We start from the raw sequence: 19,705 nt of genomic DNA, 5'->3' as shown, positions 1-19,705 counted from the left end.
TGCTATTTTTGAAAAATCGAAGAACGACTGACATTTTTTAGAATCTGATCTCGGGTCAGAATGGGTTCATCAGACCAGTGTGTGTCCAGTGGAAACCTCGCATGAATCTGATGCTCAGGTCAGAATGGGGTTAATACTTTTCATTAGAAAAATGCAGCAATGTGGAAAAACGGATTCCTTATTTACTTGTGTCCTTATATATGAGATTGCTGAAATCTCAAAAAGGTTGGGCATAATTAATAAGCTTCGGCCTCAGCCCTTTCCTTTTCGGTCAACTGTATCATGTTGTCAAACCCTGTTTTTATTGTATGTAATAATTTTGGATAAACCATGACCGAGACAGATAAACTATCTTATCTATGTTGATCTCATATTATGTTTGTTTAGATGACTAAAGTGCTTTGGCATAAATTTACAATTTAGGCATTTAGCAGACGCTCTTGATCCAGAGCGACTTACATTTAAGCAAAAACAAAAAGCATGTCATACATCACATTATATAAAAAGTAGTTATCATGATCATCTATGAACTAAGAACGTACAGTGGAGTATCTATGTTAACTATACATACTATACTAGGATGCACCGAAAGGAAATTCTTGGCCGAAACCGAATACCGAATATAGGAAACAGTTGGGCGAAAACCGAATACCGAATATCCGAATATGATTAATATTATACATCTTTTTTCCTACCATTGCTGTCATGGCCGTACCTTAAGCTACCTGATTTATGGCAAAATAAATGGTTATGGCAAAACGTAACTTAAATAATAATCACTATTATGGGTCCATAAAACATGTATTCAGCTCTTCTGAATGCATTAATTGCATACACTATTCGGTGATATATTTCTGCCTATTGGGGCCGAAACCGAATGGCCGAGAAATGCATTTTTTGCCATTTTCTGTCCGAACATTTTCTGCGGCTGAATATTCGGGGCATCACTAGTTAAAATAGTATGTTTATACAGAGTAAGTACAGAATAAATTATCTCTCAATCACCGGGTAATGACTGTGACACAGTCCTGTAGCTGAAAGGTCAGAAGGTCAGTCCTTGCAACCACAATGTTTCAGCCAGACAGGTCTAGTCCAGGATGTCACTTACGCACTATATACTTTGTTGTGCAACAAATAGCAAAGATTGTTGACCTACAAGCTTGTAGATGTTTGGAAAATTTGAAAGTGGTTATCACTTAACATACCTACACCCGCACAGTATCATTGGTATGAAGTGTAACTGAATATCGCTGTTTTAGTATCCCCACTTAACCCATTAACCTGAGTTTGATCTACAAATGTTATGTTATGTTATGGTTATGGCAAAACTTAACTTAAATAATAATCACTATTATTATTATGTCCATAAAACATTTATTCAGCTCATTTGATGCATTAATGCATACACTATTTCGGTGATATATTTTCTGCCTATTTGGGCCGAAACTGAATGGGCCGAAAATGCATATTCTGTGAATATTCAGTGCATCACTATACTATACTATATTATATATTATACAATATACATGTGTACTATAAAGTGCTATGACTACATAAAATGCAATTCTAGTGCCGTCTACGTAACGAGCTATAAGTCTGTCTAAAATACTATCCAAGTCTACATGAAATGATATCTAAGAGGCTATAGGCTAGGGCAAGTGCTACATGGGCCATGGTGGAGTCTGAAGAGGTGGGTTTTCATAACCCCAGTGTGTACAGTACAGTACAGTACGGTAAGAGGTCACAATGCCTGTATGGGAAAAAGATTAAAGGAGCAACTATTTAAATTTAGCTCACATGGAGAGAGAGAGAGAGAGAGAGAGAGAGAGGGGGGAAACAAACTAAGTCAACAAATTCACCATGCACCATTCTTTAGAAAATAGCCGAATCTACAAGCTCACAACGCGTCGCGCTGCGACGCGTTGTGAGCTTGTAGATTGGCTATTTTCAGCATGCAACCGCAGGTGTAGAATGACATCTTGTCCACTATAGAGCACCGTAGTCCCTCCCCCTTTCAGAACAACGAGTGGCCCAGGAAATGAAACCCCAATGCATTCTCCCATCGGCACTTCTTATTTAATGTATTTAAAGACGGTTACGCCGCGGACAAAGCCAACTCGGATCGTGACAAATCATGACAATGAACACAATGTTTTGGGGCCGATCAAATAATTTATAAGACGAAAAACAAAACAAATAGTGTTGTGTCTCCTGACTTTCTTTTCTTCTTTCTAATGATTTGATCGGCCCCAAAACATTGTGTTCATTGTCATGATTTGTCACGATCCGAGTTGTCTTTGTCCGCGGCGTAACAGTCTTTAAATAAATACTTTAAGAAATGCCTAGGAGGAAAATGAACGGCGATTTCTTTTCCGGGTCTCTCGAGGGGGGCGGGACTGCGACGCTCTATTGCCAATACATTTAGTCTTAGTTTTAGTCACCGTAGTTTTAATTTAGTTTCCGCCGACCGACGGTGATTAAAAGAAAAAGGTAGTCGACGAAACATTCTTCGTCACAGTACGTTATTACAGTATGTTAGTCTACGAAATAAACTGTTAAACGTTACAGTCATTCTTCGTCACAGTACAGTATGTTATAGTCTACGAAATAAACTCTGTTAAACGTTACAGTCATTTTATATAATCTATGGATAATAGGTGAAGGTAAACCAATAACCTGGGAGGGGGGTCATGGAAAAGTCAACTGACCAGAGAGGGACACTGACCCCCCCCCCTCCGTGAGAAACCACGGCTGGATGGTTGAGTTGTGGCTTTTGTGTGTGTGTGTGTGTGTGTGTGTGTGTGTGTGTGTGTGTGTGTGGTGTGTGTGTGACTGTGTGTGTGTGTGTGTGTGTGTGTGTGGTGTGTGTGTGTGTGTGTGTGTGTGTGTGTGTGTGGTTGGTTGGTTCATAATTTAATTATTATATGAGAGCGGTTCCAACTGGTTGGGCCAGTGGCAGTGCTCTCTGCCATCCTCTCTCTCTCTCTCTCTCTCTCTCCCCGTGCGGAGACTAGACGCACTTCCTTGTATGTTAATTCTGCCCTGCTGACTGACACGCACGTGCACACGCAGTCGCCCACACACACACACACACACACACACACACGCATGCACGCACGCACACGCACGTTCTGGGCTGACTGACTGTATGAAAAGTAGGAGTAGGAGGTCAGGTTCAGGTTTCGCAAGACAAAGAGAGAGAGAGAGAGAGAGCTGAGACAGAGAGAGAGAGAGAGAGAGAGAGAGAGCTGAGACAGAGAGAGAGAGAGAGAGAGAGCTGAGACAGAGAGAGAGAGAGAGAGAGAAAGAGAGAGAGAGAGAGAGAGAGAGAGAGAGAGAGAGAGAGAGAGAGAGAGAGAGAGAGAGAGAGAGAGAGAGAGAGAGAGAGAGAGAGACAGAGAGAGAGAGAGAGAGAGAGAGAGAGAGGGCTGCCTGTCATGATTACAACATTTAAGTTGACTCACAGATCATAATTGTGAGTTAGCGTTTTGACGTTTTGAACATGTGAAACTCATGATGGATAAAAAACTGAATTTCTGTTTGCCTTTTAGGCTTCGTGGTCAACAATCACACAGGGCAGATATGACCCCAAAAATAAATACATATTTAACAATGTTATACTACTTTAAAAGAAAAAGCTGATCTACAAGCTAACAACGAGGGATGTCCCGCTCACGTTTCAAGACTCCCGATCCGATTTGATTTTGAGTATACCTGCCGACGGACATGACGACACCGAACTTTCCCGATCTGATATTTATATTTTTATATATATATTATTTTGTAACCCATTTTTCACCCCTGTGTCAATCTAATGTGATCCTGGGCTCTACACACCCTCCTCCAACCTAGTCCCCATATATGGGGGACAAGGGGAGACCAACCTAGTCCCCATATATGGGGGACAAGGGGAGAGCAACGGACTTGAACTCATGCTTCCTTCATGCCTGAGTGTCCAAGTTGCTCCTTTACACCTGACAGGGGGGAGTTTCCCTGGTTGGACGTATAACGCGTGGAAGGAACACGTTATTCCAACCAGTTCCTTTCCATTTATATTTTTATAGAACACATCACAACAGTACAATATCCCAAATCACAGACAGTATCCAGTCTAGTATCATGATATGGATATAATATTGATACTACAGGGATGTCCCGAATCCGATCACATGTTTTATTCTTTATTTACCCAGGGAAGTAGCCGAGCTCATTTTCAGCAACGCCCTGCACATAGAAACAGACAGCCACACACACAGACAGCCACACACACCGTGAGGTCCGGGGAATCGAACCGGCAACAAGAGCGCTCCTCCTAACCCTTTAGGCCACCGCTGCCCCCGATCCGATCACATGATCACGTGATCAGAACCGGGACAACCCAGAGCCTTAGAGTATAGACAGAGTTACGCAAACTCCGTTCACTTCATGAGGCTTCAGTCCAACAATGGAGGCTCTCCTACATACACTTCTATTGAGAATGGGAGACAACCAACAGGGACAAAGGCCTGGACTGGAAGTATAGGCAGAAATGCATTGGACTCAGCAGGGCAACAGCCCAGCTTCAATGATCTTAAATCCCTTTATTTTAGATTGTTTTGTAGTAATAGCACAACATAAACATTACAGAGACTTTAGTTGTTACTGTACAATACTTTAAAACAGTTGTGATGTTGCACACATGCCTAAAATAGCTCTTATTTGCGCCGCCCGCCCCTCGTTGTAAACAATGTATTTCCAACTCCAGCTTGTCTCAGTTCAGGCTGCATGAACAGTGCTCAAGCGCTCTGTTTCTGCCCCCTCAATGTCGTAACTCTTCTATATTACATGGCTCTGGGACAACCCTACTTGCAACACATCACTTTGAGACACGTTATCGTAAGCTGTATACGACGTATACGTTGTAGATCTGCTATTGCTGCTATTTTGGAGGGAAAATGTGCCATGAATGAACATGTTTCAACGATTACGAATCATGACTATGCAAAACAATTATTTGCGATCATGTCAAATAATCGTTGCAATTAAGACGATTACGTAATGATGGGTGACAGACAGGCCTAGAGCTGTGCAGCTAATGCAATGTTTCACGTCCAACTCCAACGTCACCATTTGTTGTGTCTTGTTGCCACAAGCTTCCACGTCTCAGTCTGTGTGCGACTGTGCGTGTGTGACTGTGCGTGTGTGCGTGCGTGCGTGCGTGCGTGTGTGGGTGCGTGCGTGCGTGTGTGGGTGCGTGCGTGGGTGCGTGCGTGCGTGTGTGGGTGCGTGCGTGCGTGTGTGGGTGGGTGCGTGGGTGCGTGCGTGCGTGCGTGCGTGGAGTAGTTCCTACGGACAACGCCTGGTCATCCATTTCTCCTTTTTATGCAAATATAAAAAGACACCAGCGTTGGGCTCAGAGCAGAGAGTCTGGGAGGCTAGTGTCTGTTTACTGAACCATCTGACAGCTGCTTCAAAGGCTCACTGACTATATAGTTCACTAGTTTTAAAACCAGTGGTCCGGGGACCACCACAGTGGTCCTTTAGGCCGGGGGTTCCAGGTGGTCCCCAGGTAAATGATGATGGAGAGTTGGTAAACCAAATGGACCCATATTATTATTAGATCTGTAACTATTAGATCTTTAACACTTAGATCTTTTAACCATTTGTTGAGAGCGTAAAATGAAACCAGATGCCGGCCGGGTTCCATTTGGTTTCATTTGACACGCTCAAGAGTAGAATTATTGTTAAACTGCATTAGGCTATGCTAGGTCGATCAACGTTTTGCCTGTTGTCTCTCCCATGGCACCAACGTCATCATAGTAAGGGCATTTTATCAGGTATTTGACCAATCTGGGAACTAAATCGTTACCAAGAAATGTCTTCACCAATGTGTTCCTAAATGTGTCTAATAACAAAAGTTTGAAATTCAACTCCTGTGGGAAATTGAGTTAATAGCATAATATGTGACCATACCCATAACATCCTATATAAAAAAGTCCAAATGTCATCATTCTTTCAGTAGCATGTGACATGTGAAACTAGGGGGTTTTCATGATTCTGAATCCATTCCAAACATTAGTGTTGCACAAAAAACACTCCTTGGGAGGAAAACGGCCATAGCCGTCATCACAAACGTGATGAGGTCAGCACATTTGGTCAAGTGGATATGGCCTAATTTAGCCCAAGGAGTGTTTTTTGTGCAAAACTAATGCTTGGAATGGATTCAGAATCATGAAAACACCCTAGTTTCATATGTCACATGCTACCTTTTGGCCTTATATAGGATGTTATGGGTATGGTCACATATTATGCTAATAACTCAATTTCCCACAGGAGTTGAATTTCAAACTTTTAGTACATGTTATTAGACACCTTTAGAAACACATTGGTGAAGACATTTCTTGGTAACGATTTAGTTCCCAGATTACTATCAATACAGCATGGAATTGTGGACAGAATCTTGTCCAACGATAACAAAATTCTTTAGTTTAGGGTCAGCGATTCTAAATGCCATCAAATGGTGGTCCGTGCCGTGGCTCCTCAAATGCTGGAAAATAAATGGGCTCCGATATGAAATAAGGTTGAAAACCACTGGTCTATAGTTCTGCAACCTCTTGAAAATGATCATTATTTATGATGATGCATTTTCCTGACGCTCTCAAGGAGACAGTATAGCAAGCAGCCATGCATGCGGTGTCAAAGCTATCCCAAATGGCCTGGAGTTGTGCCTGAATAAAATGTTATTTTAAGAGTACCTTTCTGTGTGGAGTTTGCATGTTCTCCCCGTGTCCCCTATAGGGTAGGTACCCTCACAAAAACATGCAGTAATCCTGGTCTCTAAACTGCCTCCCCCTGGCCAGCCGAGGCGCCTGATGGAGGGGAAAGGAACTGGTTGGAATAACGTGTTCCTTCCACGCGCTATACGTCCAACCAGGGAAACTCCCCCCTGTCAGGTGTAAAGGAGCAACTTGGACACTCAGGCATGAAGGAAGCATGAGTTCAAGTCCGTTGCTCTCCCCTTGTCCCCCATATATGGGGACTAGGTTGCTCTCCCCTTGTCCCCCATATATGGGGACTAGGTTGGTCTCCCCATGTCCCCCATATATGGGGACTAGGTTGCTCTCCCCTTGTCCCCCATATATGGGGACTAGGTTGGTGGAGGGTGTGTAGAGCCCAGGATCACATTAGATGATTGACACGGGGGTGAAAAATGGGTTACAAAATCGTGGGATAAAAAATACATTTTAAAAATAAGAGTACGTTAACGCATTTAGGCCTGACGTCGACATTTAAAAAATGTCTTCTAAATCCTGACGGTTTTCTGAAAAACCTCATGTTTCCGTATCAGTGGTGCTCAATATTTCATGTCAAGGACCCCAAAAAATATATGTAATATATGCCTCTGCGCGCCCATCTGAAAATATGTTGTTCCGGGGAAGATTTGAGTTAAAATGTTCACTCTGTAATAATATATATATTCAAAGATTTTCACGATTTGTCAGAAATAGCAGACCTACAAGCACTCGGTGCCGCGCTATGAGCTTGTAGATCTGCTGTTTCTCAATAGCTAAAGTATAACATAATGCTTTAAAACACCAAAAGGTGGTTCCCCTTCCCGACACAGAATGGGTTAATACAACAACTGGCACATCTGCAGTGCTTGGAGGTTGCTATCCTGTCTTACTACTAATATTGCTGCTATATTCTGTGATTTTTCTTTTGTTGATTTCCTTTTTTTTTTTTTATTGTTTAAATGTTTACAATTATTACCGTTACAAAGTCTGACTCCGAGAATCGACTTTATTGTCATGTGACTGTCACAAGTTTACAGGTGTAAAGAAGTGGGTCATGTACAATGTTGTGGCATTGAAGTGTCATTTTATTTCTGCCTCTTGGCCACTTCAAAAAGAGACGCAGTCTCGACGTGTTTTTACTGGTTAATTAAATAAAGGTAAAATAAAGTGTGTACATGCATAGTCTTCAGAATATTAGTGTGCTATGCAGGTGTGTACGTACCTGTACATGTTCTTCAGAATATTAGCGTCATGTGCCAGGTGTGTGTACATAATTAATTAAACGTGCCACCGTGAGGTGAAATGACAAAAGCCCACAGCCGTGCATTCAGCGTTCTTAACCCATTCTGGACAGGAGAACCCCTTTTGGTGTTTTAACTAAAGCATTATGTTATACTTTAGCTATTGAAAAATAGCAGATCTACAAGCTCATAGCGCGCCACCGAGTGGCGCGCTATGAGCTTGTAGGTCTGCAATTTTTTTTAAATCGTGAAAATGTTGTGCCTCAAATCTTTGAATATATATATTCTTGTCAGTTTTTAACTCAAATCTTTCGGCGGCATATTACATATGATTTTTGGTGTCCTCGACATGAAATATTGAGAACCACTGATATAGAAACATGAGGTTTTTCAGAAGAAAAAAAAAATTAAAAATACTTTTTTTTAAATCTGATCTCAGGTCAGAATGGGCTAATTAGGCCAGTGTGTGTCCAGTGGAAACCTCGTATAAATCTGATCTCAGGTCAGAATGGGTTAAGGCGCAGACAGTTGGGTTCACTAGGGCATGTTTGTGCCGCGAGGCGCCGATGAACCGCGAATGAACCATGAATGAATGAACCGGAAAACAAAACCGCTTTTACTCACACAACCATGTACCAATAAAACTAAAACGTCTTTTACTCACACAACCAATGTACCAATAAAACTACAACGTCTTTTACTCACACAACCAATGTACCAATAAAACTAAAACGTCTTTTACTCACACAACCATGTACCAATAAAACTAAAACGTCTTTTACTCACACAACCATGTACCAATAAAACTAAAACGTCTTTTACTCACACAACCAATGTACCAATACAACTAAAACGTCTTTTACTCACACAACCAATGTACCAATAAAACTAAAACCGCTTTTACTCACACAACCAATGTACCAATAAAACTACAACGTCTTTTACTCACACAACCATGTACCAATAAAACTAAAACGTCTTTTACTCACACAACCAATGTACCAATAAAACTAAAACGTCTTTTACTCACACAACCAATGTACCAATAAAACTACAACGTCTTTTACTCACACAACCAATGTACCAATAAAACTAAAACGTCTTTTACTCACACAACCATGTACCAATAAAACTAAAACGTCTTTTACTCACACAACCATGTACCAATAAAACTAAAACGTCTTTTACTCACACAACCATGTACCAATAAAACTAAAACGTCTTTTACTCACACAACCAATGTACCAATAAAACTAAAACGTCTTTTACTCACACAACCAATGTACCAATAAAACTAAAACCGCTTTTACTCACACAACCATGTACCAATAAAACTAAAACCTCGACTGAATCTGGTTCTCCCGACATGTATACTCTTCCATTGAGAAAGTTAGATTTTCAAGTACAAGAAAATAGGAAAAATGGACAAACACCTTTTTTTGAGGGGCGCTAGTCCCTCCTATATTCAGCTAGCCTGGGCACCATTTCATTTAGGGTATATGATCCTGTCAGGAGTGGATGATATGGTTACGTCATGTTGTAGTATTGTTTTGTAGGCGACAGGCAGGAACAACAGGCGGCAAATTCCTTTTCCCTCAAACCGACTTTTCTCAATAAAAGCTACAGGCTACGAGAGCTTTTATTGGTGTTTAGCATCATGTTATGCTTTAGCTACTGAAAAATAGCAGATCTACAAGCTCATAGCGCGCCACCGAGTGGCGCGCTACGAGCTTGTAGGTCTGCTATTTTTGAAAAATCGAAGAGCGACTGACATTTTTTTAAATCTGATCTCAGGTCAGAATGGGTTCATCAGAACAGTGTGTGTCCGGTGGAAACCTCGTATGAATCTGATCTCAGGTCAGAATGGGTTAAAGCACAGAGCTACCATCATAAGAGGAAGAAGAAGGACTGCACTGGTCTCGCTCACTGTGAGCGCCACAACAATATACTAACTGACTGCTACTACACTGGAGGAGGGGAGTCCCCACAGGGGCGTGCACACACAGACGTCAAAGGGGGCTCCAGTCCCCTGCCCTTTTACCCCGTCTGTAAAACAACTGCCCTTTCACTGCAGTCTGTAAAACAACTGTTCTTTCACGCGTCTGTAAAACAACTGCCCTTTCACCCGTCTGTAAAACAACTGCCCCTTTCACTGCAGTCTGTAAAACAACTGCCCTTTCACCCGTCTGTAAAACAACTGCCCTTTCACCCCGTCTGTAAAACAACTGCCCTTTAACCCGTCTGTAAAACATCAGCCCTTTTACCCGTCTGGAAAAACAACTGCCCTTTCACCCCGTCTGTAAAACAACTGCCCTTTCACAGGTCTGTAAAACATCTGCCCTTTCACTGCAGTCTGTAAAACAACTGCCCTTTCACTGCAGTCTGTAAAACAACTGCCCTTTCACCCCGTCTGTAAAACAACTGCCCTTTCACCCGTCTGTAAAACAACTGCCCTTTCACTGCAGTCTGTAAAACAACTGCCCTTTCACCCGTCTGTAAAACAACGGCCCTTTCCAGACCACGAATGTAGCATTTACTACATAGTGAAAGAAATGCAAAATGCCACTCCTTTCTCCTTCCATGTCATGCCGGAAGGCAGCGTTCAGGAGAATTGAAGTCTCCTGAACTTGAACACAGTAATTTGTTTAGAAATCCATGTCGTAGACCTACACACACCGCAAAAAATAGCTGATCTACAAGCTCTCAGCACGTCGCAGCCCGACGCGTTGTGAGCTTGTAGATCTGCTATTTCCGCCCCAAAAGTGCCCTCTTATGGAATTTCAGCCCCTGCCCCTCTAACACAACACTCTGCACGTGCCTGAGTCCCCAGAAACAGGGGGTTCCCTTCACTTCTATGGCAAAAATATCACATTTATAAGCTCACAGCGCCTGATTATAATAATATTATATATATATATATATATATATATATATATATATATATATATATATTCGGGTGTAAGATAAGCTATAAATTCATCATATCTGTGAATCATTGAATGTCTGTCTCTTGTTGAGAGGAATGGCAAGGAGATGGCAAGGAGGCAATGCGGCAGGCGTGCGTGTTTGTGTACGCACGCAGCAGCTCCCTACTACAACTAACCACACCAAACCAGTTCCTTCCACACGCGCGCGCGCACACACACACACACACACACACACACACACACACACACACACACACACAACACACGATAATAATAAGCCACATATGTATCCGAATGGATCCATTTCCTTAAAAACAATCGCACGTTTGAATTGGCGTGCCCTTTTCACAGTAACTAACAACAACTATAGTACAGTATGTCGTCAACAGGTACGCCCCACCCCGGTCCGGCCGGGTACAGTAAGTAAGACCGGGTACAGTGGTACACACAGACCGGGTACACAGAGTACAGTTCGTTCTGCCTGGCCACATGATAAGAGGATATATTGATGTCCAGCGAATCCGCGTTAGTCATCGAGTCAGCCTACAGGCAGCAGCTATAGGCTGCTGCCTGGTAACTTTGTATACTTTATTTATTGGCGTGGGTTACATTGTTGCCAATAATAATACTCGCGGGATTACATTATAGTTACTTAGTTACAGACAGTAGCCATCGTCGCATTACATGTTGCTACCATACACGGTTTTGGGGGGGCTGGCCGGGGTCCCACTCAGACAGAGACAGTCCCTCCTCCTATTAAACTAATTGCCGTGATCAAAAGAAACATCGCATTTTTATATACATCTCTCCTCGACATAAATGAAGTGAGTTGACTGTATGTGACTGTGTGATTATGTTTTGAGGGGTTGCTGCTTATTGCAGTGTTTTCGCTACATTGTTGCAGTGTCTGCGATGCTTTATTATGGTAGCACATTGCTGCATCTTTGCGTCAGTCATCAAAGCGTTGTTGTTGCAACGATGCAGATATGGGGTTGGGGGGGGGGGGGTGTAGTCTACATCAACAGATCTATACACAGTGTGGGATGTTTTTATTTGTCTCCTGATGAATTGAAAATGGTGGACCCTGTTGTAAACAAAGTGATATCATGGACGGTGTCGCCCACAGACACACACACAGTTACAGTATTTTGTATTGACTGTCTTGTTTGTGCCTTTCGGGGTTTTGAAATGTTCCCATTCGGCATACTAGTGACATAAAATGAATGTTTAATTAATCAATGCGTCCAGTCAGTCTGTCGGCCTGTCTGTCTGTAGCTACTAAGTAGGCTAGACATGCTGTGTCTTCTCCTACAATAATATTATGTGACATGTTCCCATTCATAGCGACAGTCACACATACACACACACACACACACACAAAGCCCAGAGCAGCAGCATTACATATAGCCTACCTTGGGGACGGGTGGAGAGGAGGGTTCGAATCCTCGTTCAACAATAAGCTTCCATGTGAGAAGAGAAGAGACGAGACGCGGTGAGGTGAGGTGGTCCGCGACAGGGCAGGCAGGCAGGGGGTCCTCTCTCTCTCTCTCTCTCTCTGCGCCTGCTGTGGTCGTCCGTCGGCACTTTGTTCAACAACAGACAGAGACTACAGACTACTAGGGTCCAGCGCGGAGAACGGTTACGGTGCGTGTTGTGTGTGAGTTGTCCTGTTGGGCTTGCCGTCGCTCGCAGTGTGGTTGCCAGGTTTTTCTTTGGGGTGGGTGGGACTCTGAGGGGTGAGAGAGAAACAAGCAACCGTGTCTATGAAAAAGACAAGCCCCAAAGTGTAGGTGTATATATAGGCCCCCTATAGGGTCACTATACCGCTGGTTCTCAAGGTGGGGTCCGGCCGGGACCCCCGGGGGTCCCTGAGGGAGTTCCAGGGGGTCCGCCACAGCTAAATGAGATAGTTATAGCTATAGGAACCAAATAATGGACCCTTACGGGTCTGTAAACTAAACTCTGAGAGTGTACAAACTAAGGGAACTTTACACACCCCCTTTAGGGTCCATTTGTACAGTTACATAAAAATAGATTTTACAATATAGCCTACATTGGCACAAAATATGGTCTGCCCTGAATATAAGATTACGTGTTTTTTTTCCCAATGGAAAATATATCGTAAAAAAACTGCGTCGTATTATAATCGGGGACTATTTCAACTTTGTCGATGGCGAGGGCCTGATATATTTCCACACTCAGTCCAGAGGGCCACAGTGCATATTAATGTCGTAGCAAAAATAGCCAATCTACAAGCTCAAGTCAAAACGCGTCGCTAATGAGCTTGTAGATCGGATATTTTTGAATTGAAAACCTGAATAATCTTTTGCTATTTTTGAATTGGAATCCTGAAAAGTAACCTTTTTGTTGAATTTCAAAAGCATTTTAGTTATAGTTCTGTTAACTTTATGAACTGTTAACATAACTACATTGGACACAAAAAGACAATAACATTGTAATACTAGTCATTAAGTATATACTAGTCATTTAATACTAGTCATTAAGTACTAGTCATTTAATACTAGTCATTAAGTACTATAGTCATTTAATACTATAGTCATGAAGTAATTAAAGCGGGTTTGGAATCCTAACCGCTGAAAACAATCAGTATTCTGATATTAACGTCAGGGCCACCGCATTAGGTGAATGTGGGGGCCGCATGTGGCCCCCAGGGCCACCATTTGCCCACCCCTGATATAGACTAATTTGACATTCAATGTTCTTTTTCCCCATAATTTTGCAGTCTTGTTCTTAAATATGAAGTGGTCTTAAATATTCGGTACAATAGAATACTGGTACATTAATGTGGGGGTCCTTGACATGGAAATGTATGAGAATGCCAGGGTTTAAATTAAAACCATTGGTTCCAAAAGTGGGGTCCGGGGACCCCCAGGGGTCCTTGAGGGAATTCCAGGCCCCCAGCTAAATAATAGTTCGGAACCAAATGGACCCAACTCTCTGAGTGTACAAATGGAACCAAATGGATCCGTTTTGGTTCCATTTGTACCATTAATAAATTAATTGATTTTACAACATAATTAAATTGGGGTCCCAGAGATAGAAAGATAGATTAAATGGAGGTCCGTAGACTAATGCATGTCACACTGGGGGGGCCTTGAAATAAAACGGGTTAAGAATCACTAACTTCTCTCATAGGGGGTCCCTGCCTGGCATATCTTTTAAAATGGTGGTCCACGGACTAAAGAAAATTAAATTTGGGGGTCTTTGACATGAAAAAGTTTGGGAACCACTGGTTTAAACAACATGATTAGGAAACAAGCCCAGAAAATGAACCAATACAATTTAGAAACAAATAAAACACTCCCAGCAAATATCTATTATTACATCAAGCTACTTTACAGAGAAACGAGCCCAAAGTCACTTATAAGAAGCGGACATGGCAACACTGGTCGCTCGACCGCTTGTGCCGTTCGAGTTCGCGCGTGCGCAGTGACGATGAAGCCAGCAAGGGTTCGACGGTGACGTCACGGGCAAGAGGATGTTCATCTATGGACCGGGGTCACGAGCCTACGTCATAATTGTGACGTCGCCGTCTAATCCTTGCCTTTGTTAATTTAGGGCTATATTGTTTATATCAGACTAGTACTCCACAATATAACATTTTTAAATTATATATATAAAATCAACTTACATATGATTCAGGACTATTTTGATGTATTTGATGCATTACCATGTTTTGTTCTTTAGCATCTGCTAAATTCCTAAATTGGTAAATTGCAACTCGATATTAAAATGAATATATATATTATATAAAGTAAACAATGACCAACTTTGTATTTTACATGCCAGTAAGAAGCTTTTTCATTTGTAATATTTATTTATAAACAAAAAAAAAATGGGGAAGAATCATCACAAACTGCACTTGTTAAAGTCAATCAAGTTTGCGCTGTGTGTGTGTGTGTGTGTGTGAACACACTCACAGACAATGAAAAACTACAATCATTCATAATATTCACATGTTATGCAAGCAACCACATCTGAAGGGAAAAAAATAAAAACTAAACAAAAAGCCTCCTCCTATAGCACAAAAGAAATAAAATGTCACCTCAACCTCACCAGCAAATTACATGAAAACAAAAGGGAGCCACACAAAGTCGCCCCATCATATATCTGGCATCATGAAAATCTGAGCCTGCATCCGTGTTGCCTCATAGCTTTTTAACCACTTTAACCATTATTTTAAACTTCAGCAGATATACAAGCACACGAGTTACAGGTGTAGATCTGCTATTTTTTTTTATCTTATGAAAATGGGGCACAGAGCTTTGAATATTGAATATTCTTTCCCAGCGAACTTTAAAAAAAACTTGCTTCTGTAGGGGGGTCCCTGGAACAACACATTTCCATATGGGGGGGGGGGGGGGGTCGGCGGCCAAATACATATTTTTGAGAACCACTGCCATATTTATCCTTCGGACATTTACAGGTCTGCAACGAATTTTTTACGCTCTCAAGAGTTAAACTATTGTTACGTAGCTGCATTAGGCTACTTAACTTACAAGAAGACTACAACAATTAGAGCATGAAAAATGATTGACATTTTGATCAACGTTTTCTTTTTATCTCTCCCTATGGCACCACATCAATACAGCATGGGGCAAAAATCATATCCAAACCACGACAACATATTATTTCGTTTGGGGTCTGCTGCTTGGGTCGAGGCGAAATCTCATGAAAATGGTGGTGCGACGAGGCTCAAATGCCGAACAAAATAACAGGCCTTAATGACAAGACAATGAAAAGGGTTTAAAACCACCGGCCTAATTAAATGCATATCAAACTATCAAAGTGGAGGTCCTAGGAAATTAAGAAGGTGTTTGTGAGAATGACAGCTGACAGCTCCATCCATCCATCCCTCCCTCCCTCCAGGACGGAGGAAGGCTGCGTCCATCCCTCCATCTCTCTCTATCACGGGTCGAGGCTGCCTCCATCCCTCCATCCTTCCATCTTCCTCCAGGACGGAGGAAGGCTGCGTCCATCCCTCCATCTCTCTCTATCACGGGTCGAGGCTGCCTCCATCCCTCCATCCTTCCATCTTCCTCCAGGACGGGTCGAGGCTGTCTCCATCCCTCCAACCATCCCTCCCTCCATCCCTCCATCAGGCTCTTCTACAGGATGGGTCGAGGCTGCTGGGTGATCAGCAGGTTGAAGCGTTTCTTCAGGGTGACTCTGTGGCGGGAGAACTTGTCGTCTGGAGAGAAGCGGGCCGGGTGGGCCGAGCTGGTGGGCAGGCCCGAAGGGTCCACTTTCTGTTGGGGGGAGGGGGGTCGGAGAGAGGGGGGAAGGTTTTTTTTTTTTTTTTTTACAATTTTATTTATACATTTTCAGGTTTAAAGACAAGACATACTTTACAAACAATCACATCACATAGTACAAACCCTTCCCACCCCCCCATTCAAAGGAAATAAAGAAAAAAGAATACACTTAGCACAGAAACAAAAACAAAACGTACACAAATGAAAATAATATTATACAAATAGATCACAGTTAAGAGTTTTTTTTTAGAAAATAAAAAATGAAATAAAACATTTATGTGCATACATACTTAGTTCAGCCTGTTAATGATAGGTGAGAAAACACATTCTGTCAAATACTTTCGTGGAGAGGGGGGCTAAGTTAAAATAATTTATATGGTGTTCAAATGGTGGCTGAAACTACCTCGCTCAGTTTAATAGCAGGTTAGCTCCAATTTATTTGAAGCACTTGAAAACTCCACAACATGCCCTATTCTTGAGGTGGGAAAATAGTGACCGAAAATAGCAGATCTACAATCTCCACAAGGCGTGGGGCCGTGAGTTTGTAGATCGGCTATTTAAAATAAAAATAAATTGTGTGAGAATTGTAGACAGAACAGAAGGTTGTCCCAACTCAGGTTACTAACAAACACATTTTAATAATCACAATATCATAGTGTAAGTTGTTCAGCGTGACAGGTTATCCGACCATTGTGTAATGTGAATTAACATAGATCAACTTTATTTACCATTTTGAACGAATGATCATAATGTAATAAAAAAGTTGAATTCACGTTCAAATGATTTCTGCAACCATTATGTGGTTGTTACTTTGGATGGATATGCCAAATGAATCCGATGAAGCATTTCTATTGTGCATCAAAAAATGGGAATAAATGCACGTACTGGTCATTAATGTTTGAAATAATCAGTTGATTTATTTAGAATTAATTAGAATTGATTGAAATTTGGACTCGTGTTATGATCTTAGCCATGGTTCACATGACACCTCAGTCATGTTTCAGGGCTAAGTTTGAGGGGAATTTTTTTTTAATAAAATTAAAAACCTTTGTGTCGAACCTTAACGAGGCTATTTTACTGTAAGTGTAAACCACCTAAATCTGACATGAAGTCACATTAAGTTGTGATGATCTAGACTAGAGCAGTGGTTTTCACACAGCATTGAATTGTGGACATATTTAATCTTAGCCAACGATAACAACGTAATAAGTATTCTTCAGTTTTGGACCTGCGAGGCTAAATGTCATCAGATGGTGGTTCCGTGGGTCAAATGGGTCTGAGAGGCTAAATATCAGATGGTGGTCCGTGGGGTCAAATGGGTCTGAGAAGCTAAATATCAGATGGTGGTCCGTGGGGTCAAATGGGTCTGAGAGGCTAAATATCAGATGGTGGTCCGTGGGGTCAAATGGGTCTGAGAAGCTAAATGTCGTCAGATGGTGGTCCGTGGGTCAAATGGGTCTGAGAGGCTAAATATCAGATGGTGGTCCGTGGGGTCAAATGGGTCTGAGAGGCTAAATATCAGATGGTGGTCCGTGGGGTCAAATGGGTCTGAGAAGCTAAATATCAGATGGTGGTCCGTGGGGTCAAATGGGTCTGAGAAGCTAAATATCAGATGGTGGTCCGTGGGTCAAATGCAGAATAAATAATAAAAAATAATCAACAACAAAAAACCTTGATATGAAAATGGTTTGAAAGCAGTGGTTCCCAAAGTGGGGTCCGGGGACCCCTAGGGGTCCTTGAGGGAGTTCCAGGGGGGTCCCCAGCTAAATGGTAGTTTGGAACCAAATGGACTTGTATGGGTCTGTAACTCCGAGTGTACCATTTTGCACACTCTCAGAGTTAAACGAACATTGTTTTTACAATATAAATTGGGGGTCCCAGAGATTTAAAAAAAATATCGTTAAATGGGGGTCCGTAGACTATTAATGCATGTCAAACTGGGGGTCCTTGAAAATAAACGGCTTGAGAATCACTGCTAGCCTAGAGCCATTAAAAATAATCTTCTCACAGGGGTCCCTGCTGGCATCATCTCTTCAAATGGGGGGTCCGCGGGGATAATTAGTGTCAATTCGGGGGTCCTTGACATGAAAACCCCACTGTTCTAGAGTCACATTAAAGTGTTTTAGTGCACAGAAAAATAAGCCCATGGTGTGAATAAAGTAAACATACCTTCAGCGTGTAGATTCTCACACCGTCTTCGTTGTCGTAAAACTGCAGGAACATCTTGGACGAATACTTTCTGTCGCGTTAGCTTTAGAAAAGAACGAAGTTGTTTTCGTCAACAAAAAGGTTTAGATTAGAGAGAATAAAACGTGGAGTATTGATTTTCTCGCTTGGTTTCCACGTGGAGAACTTTTCCTTGCTGCAATGCTGCTCGCTCTGTGGAAATGTGGAGCGGATATCCGGTAGTAGAAGTTCCGTACCGCTCAGCACCCTGGGAAATGGCGTTTCCATCGGTTCGATTGATTGATTGAAGTGCCGTATGTATTAACAGTTTGCTCTGCAGAATTACAGTACATTTCAAGCACAACTCAATACAAAAAGAAAAAACAACTGTTAACTGTGAGTGGACGTCCCAATAAAGAACTACACTTGTTTACAAGAGGGTCCACCTTGTTCAATTCATCATAATATCTAGAAACATACAAATATACACTGCTATATAGTATTAACAGTTTGCAGAATTACAGTACATTTCAAGCACAACTCAATAAAAAAAAACCCTGTTAACTGTGAGTGGACGACCCAATAAAGCACTACACTTGTTTACAAGAGGGTCCACCTTAATTGTTCAATTCATCATAACATTTAGAGACATACAAATATACACTTCTATATAGCCAAAAAAACAGGAAAGCATTCATCATAAAGGCGGTAAAATGGGAGAAGAAAATATATACAGTCATGTTGTTCATCCCATAGATAGAGGTTCTCAACCAGTGGTCCGGGGACCACCAGTGGTCCGGGGACCACCAGTGGTCCTTGAGGCGGTTCCAGGTGGTCCCCAGCTAAATGATAAGAGTTGGGTTAACCAACAATCCTTAAAGATCTTTATCTCTTGAGTGTAAAATGAAACCAAATGGACCCTAAATAAATTATTTTATGCATTACTTACTTTGGAGAAATCTATACACACAAGTAGAGAATGTAGAATAATTGTTATTTTGATCAACTAAAGCAAAGCAAAGTTACTATGTTTATACCCAGGGTAACTGGACTAAGCTCAAGAACTTGTTTACAGCCAGGCCCTGCTCATAGAACATTTCATGGTAGGGGTTCAATGCCTTGCTCAAGGGCACTTCAGCGGTGGTAATTTTATCGTGCCGGTATATTTGGAGTGACAGAATAGCACATAATTTGCAACTCTAGATATTATTATAATGGAATGAATCTAGAGTTGCAATTCCCTCCATTGACTCCCCATTCATCCAATGTTGCTTCTGCAATCTGCTTGTATTAAACAACATTAAACTCAGCTGTAGGGCAAG

At 41.9% G+C, this 19,705-nt stretch overlaps 1 protein-coding gene across 1 annotated transcript; it reads right to left on the bottom strand.

Moving 5' to 3' along the window:
• Nucleotides 1-15,165: 15,165 nt before the first annotated feature.
• nop10 (NOP10 ribonucleoprotein homolog (yeast)) lies at nt 15,166-18,595 on the bottom strand. Its single transcript, XM_080792187.1, has 2 exons — nt 18,387-18,595; nt 15,166-16,211 (listed from the first exon to the last, which is right to left on the bottom strand). Exons 1-2 carry the CDS (start codon nt 18,438-18,440, stop codon nt 16,071-16,073), a joined length of 195 nt encoding a protein of 64 aa, XP_080648313.1. The 5' UTR covers nt 18,441-18,595; the 3' UTR covers nt 15,166-16,070.
• Nucleotides 18,596-19,705: the final 1,110 nt, after the last annotated feature.

This window comes from Protomyctophum bolini, assembly GCF_963924005.1.
Source record: "Protomyctophum bolini genome assembly, chromosome: 20".
Taxonomy (NCBI): domain Eukaryota; kingdom Metazoa; phylum Chordata; class Actinopteri; order Myctophiformes; family Myctophidae; genus Protomyctophum; species Protomyctophum bolini.
This window is presented reverse-complemented; position numbering and strand designations above follow the sequence as displayed.

Excerpts from the sequence above, each read along its gene's own strand:
- nop10 (XM_080792187.1), bottom strand. The coding sequence starts at position 18,440 with ATGTTCCTGCAGTTTTACGACAACGAAGACGGTGTGAGAATCTACACG. Across the intron at positions 16,212-18,386 it reads TGAGAATCTACACGCTGAAG|AAAGTGGACCCTTCGGGCCT; the intron begins GTATGTTTACTT and ends TCCCCCCAACAG.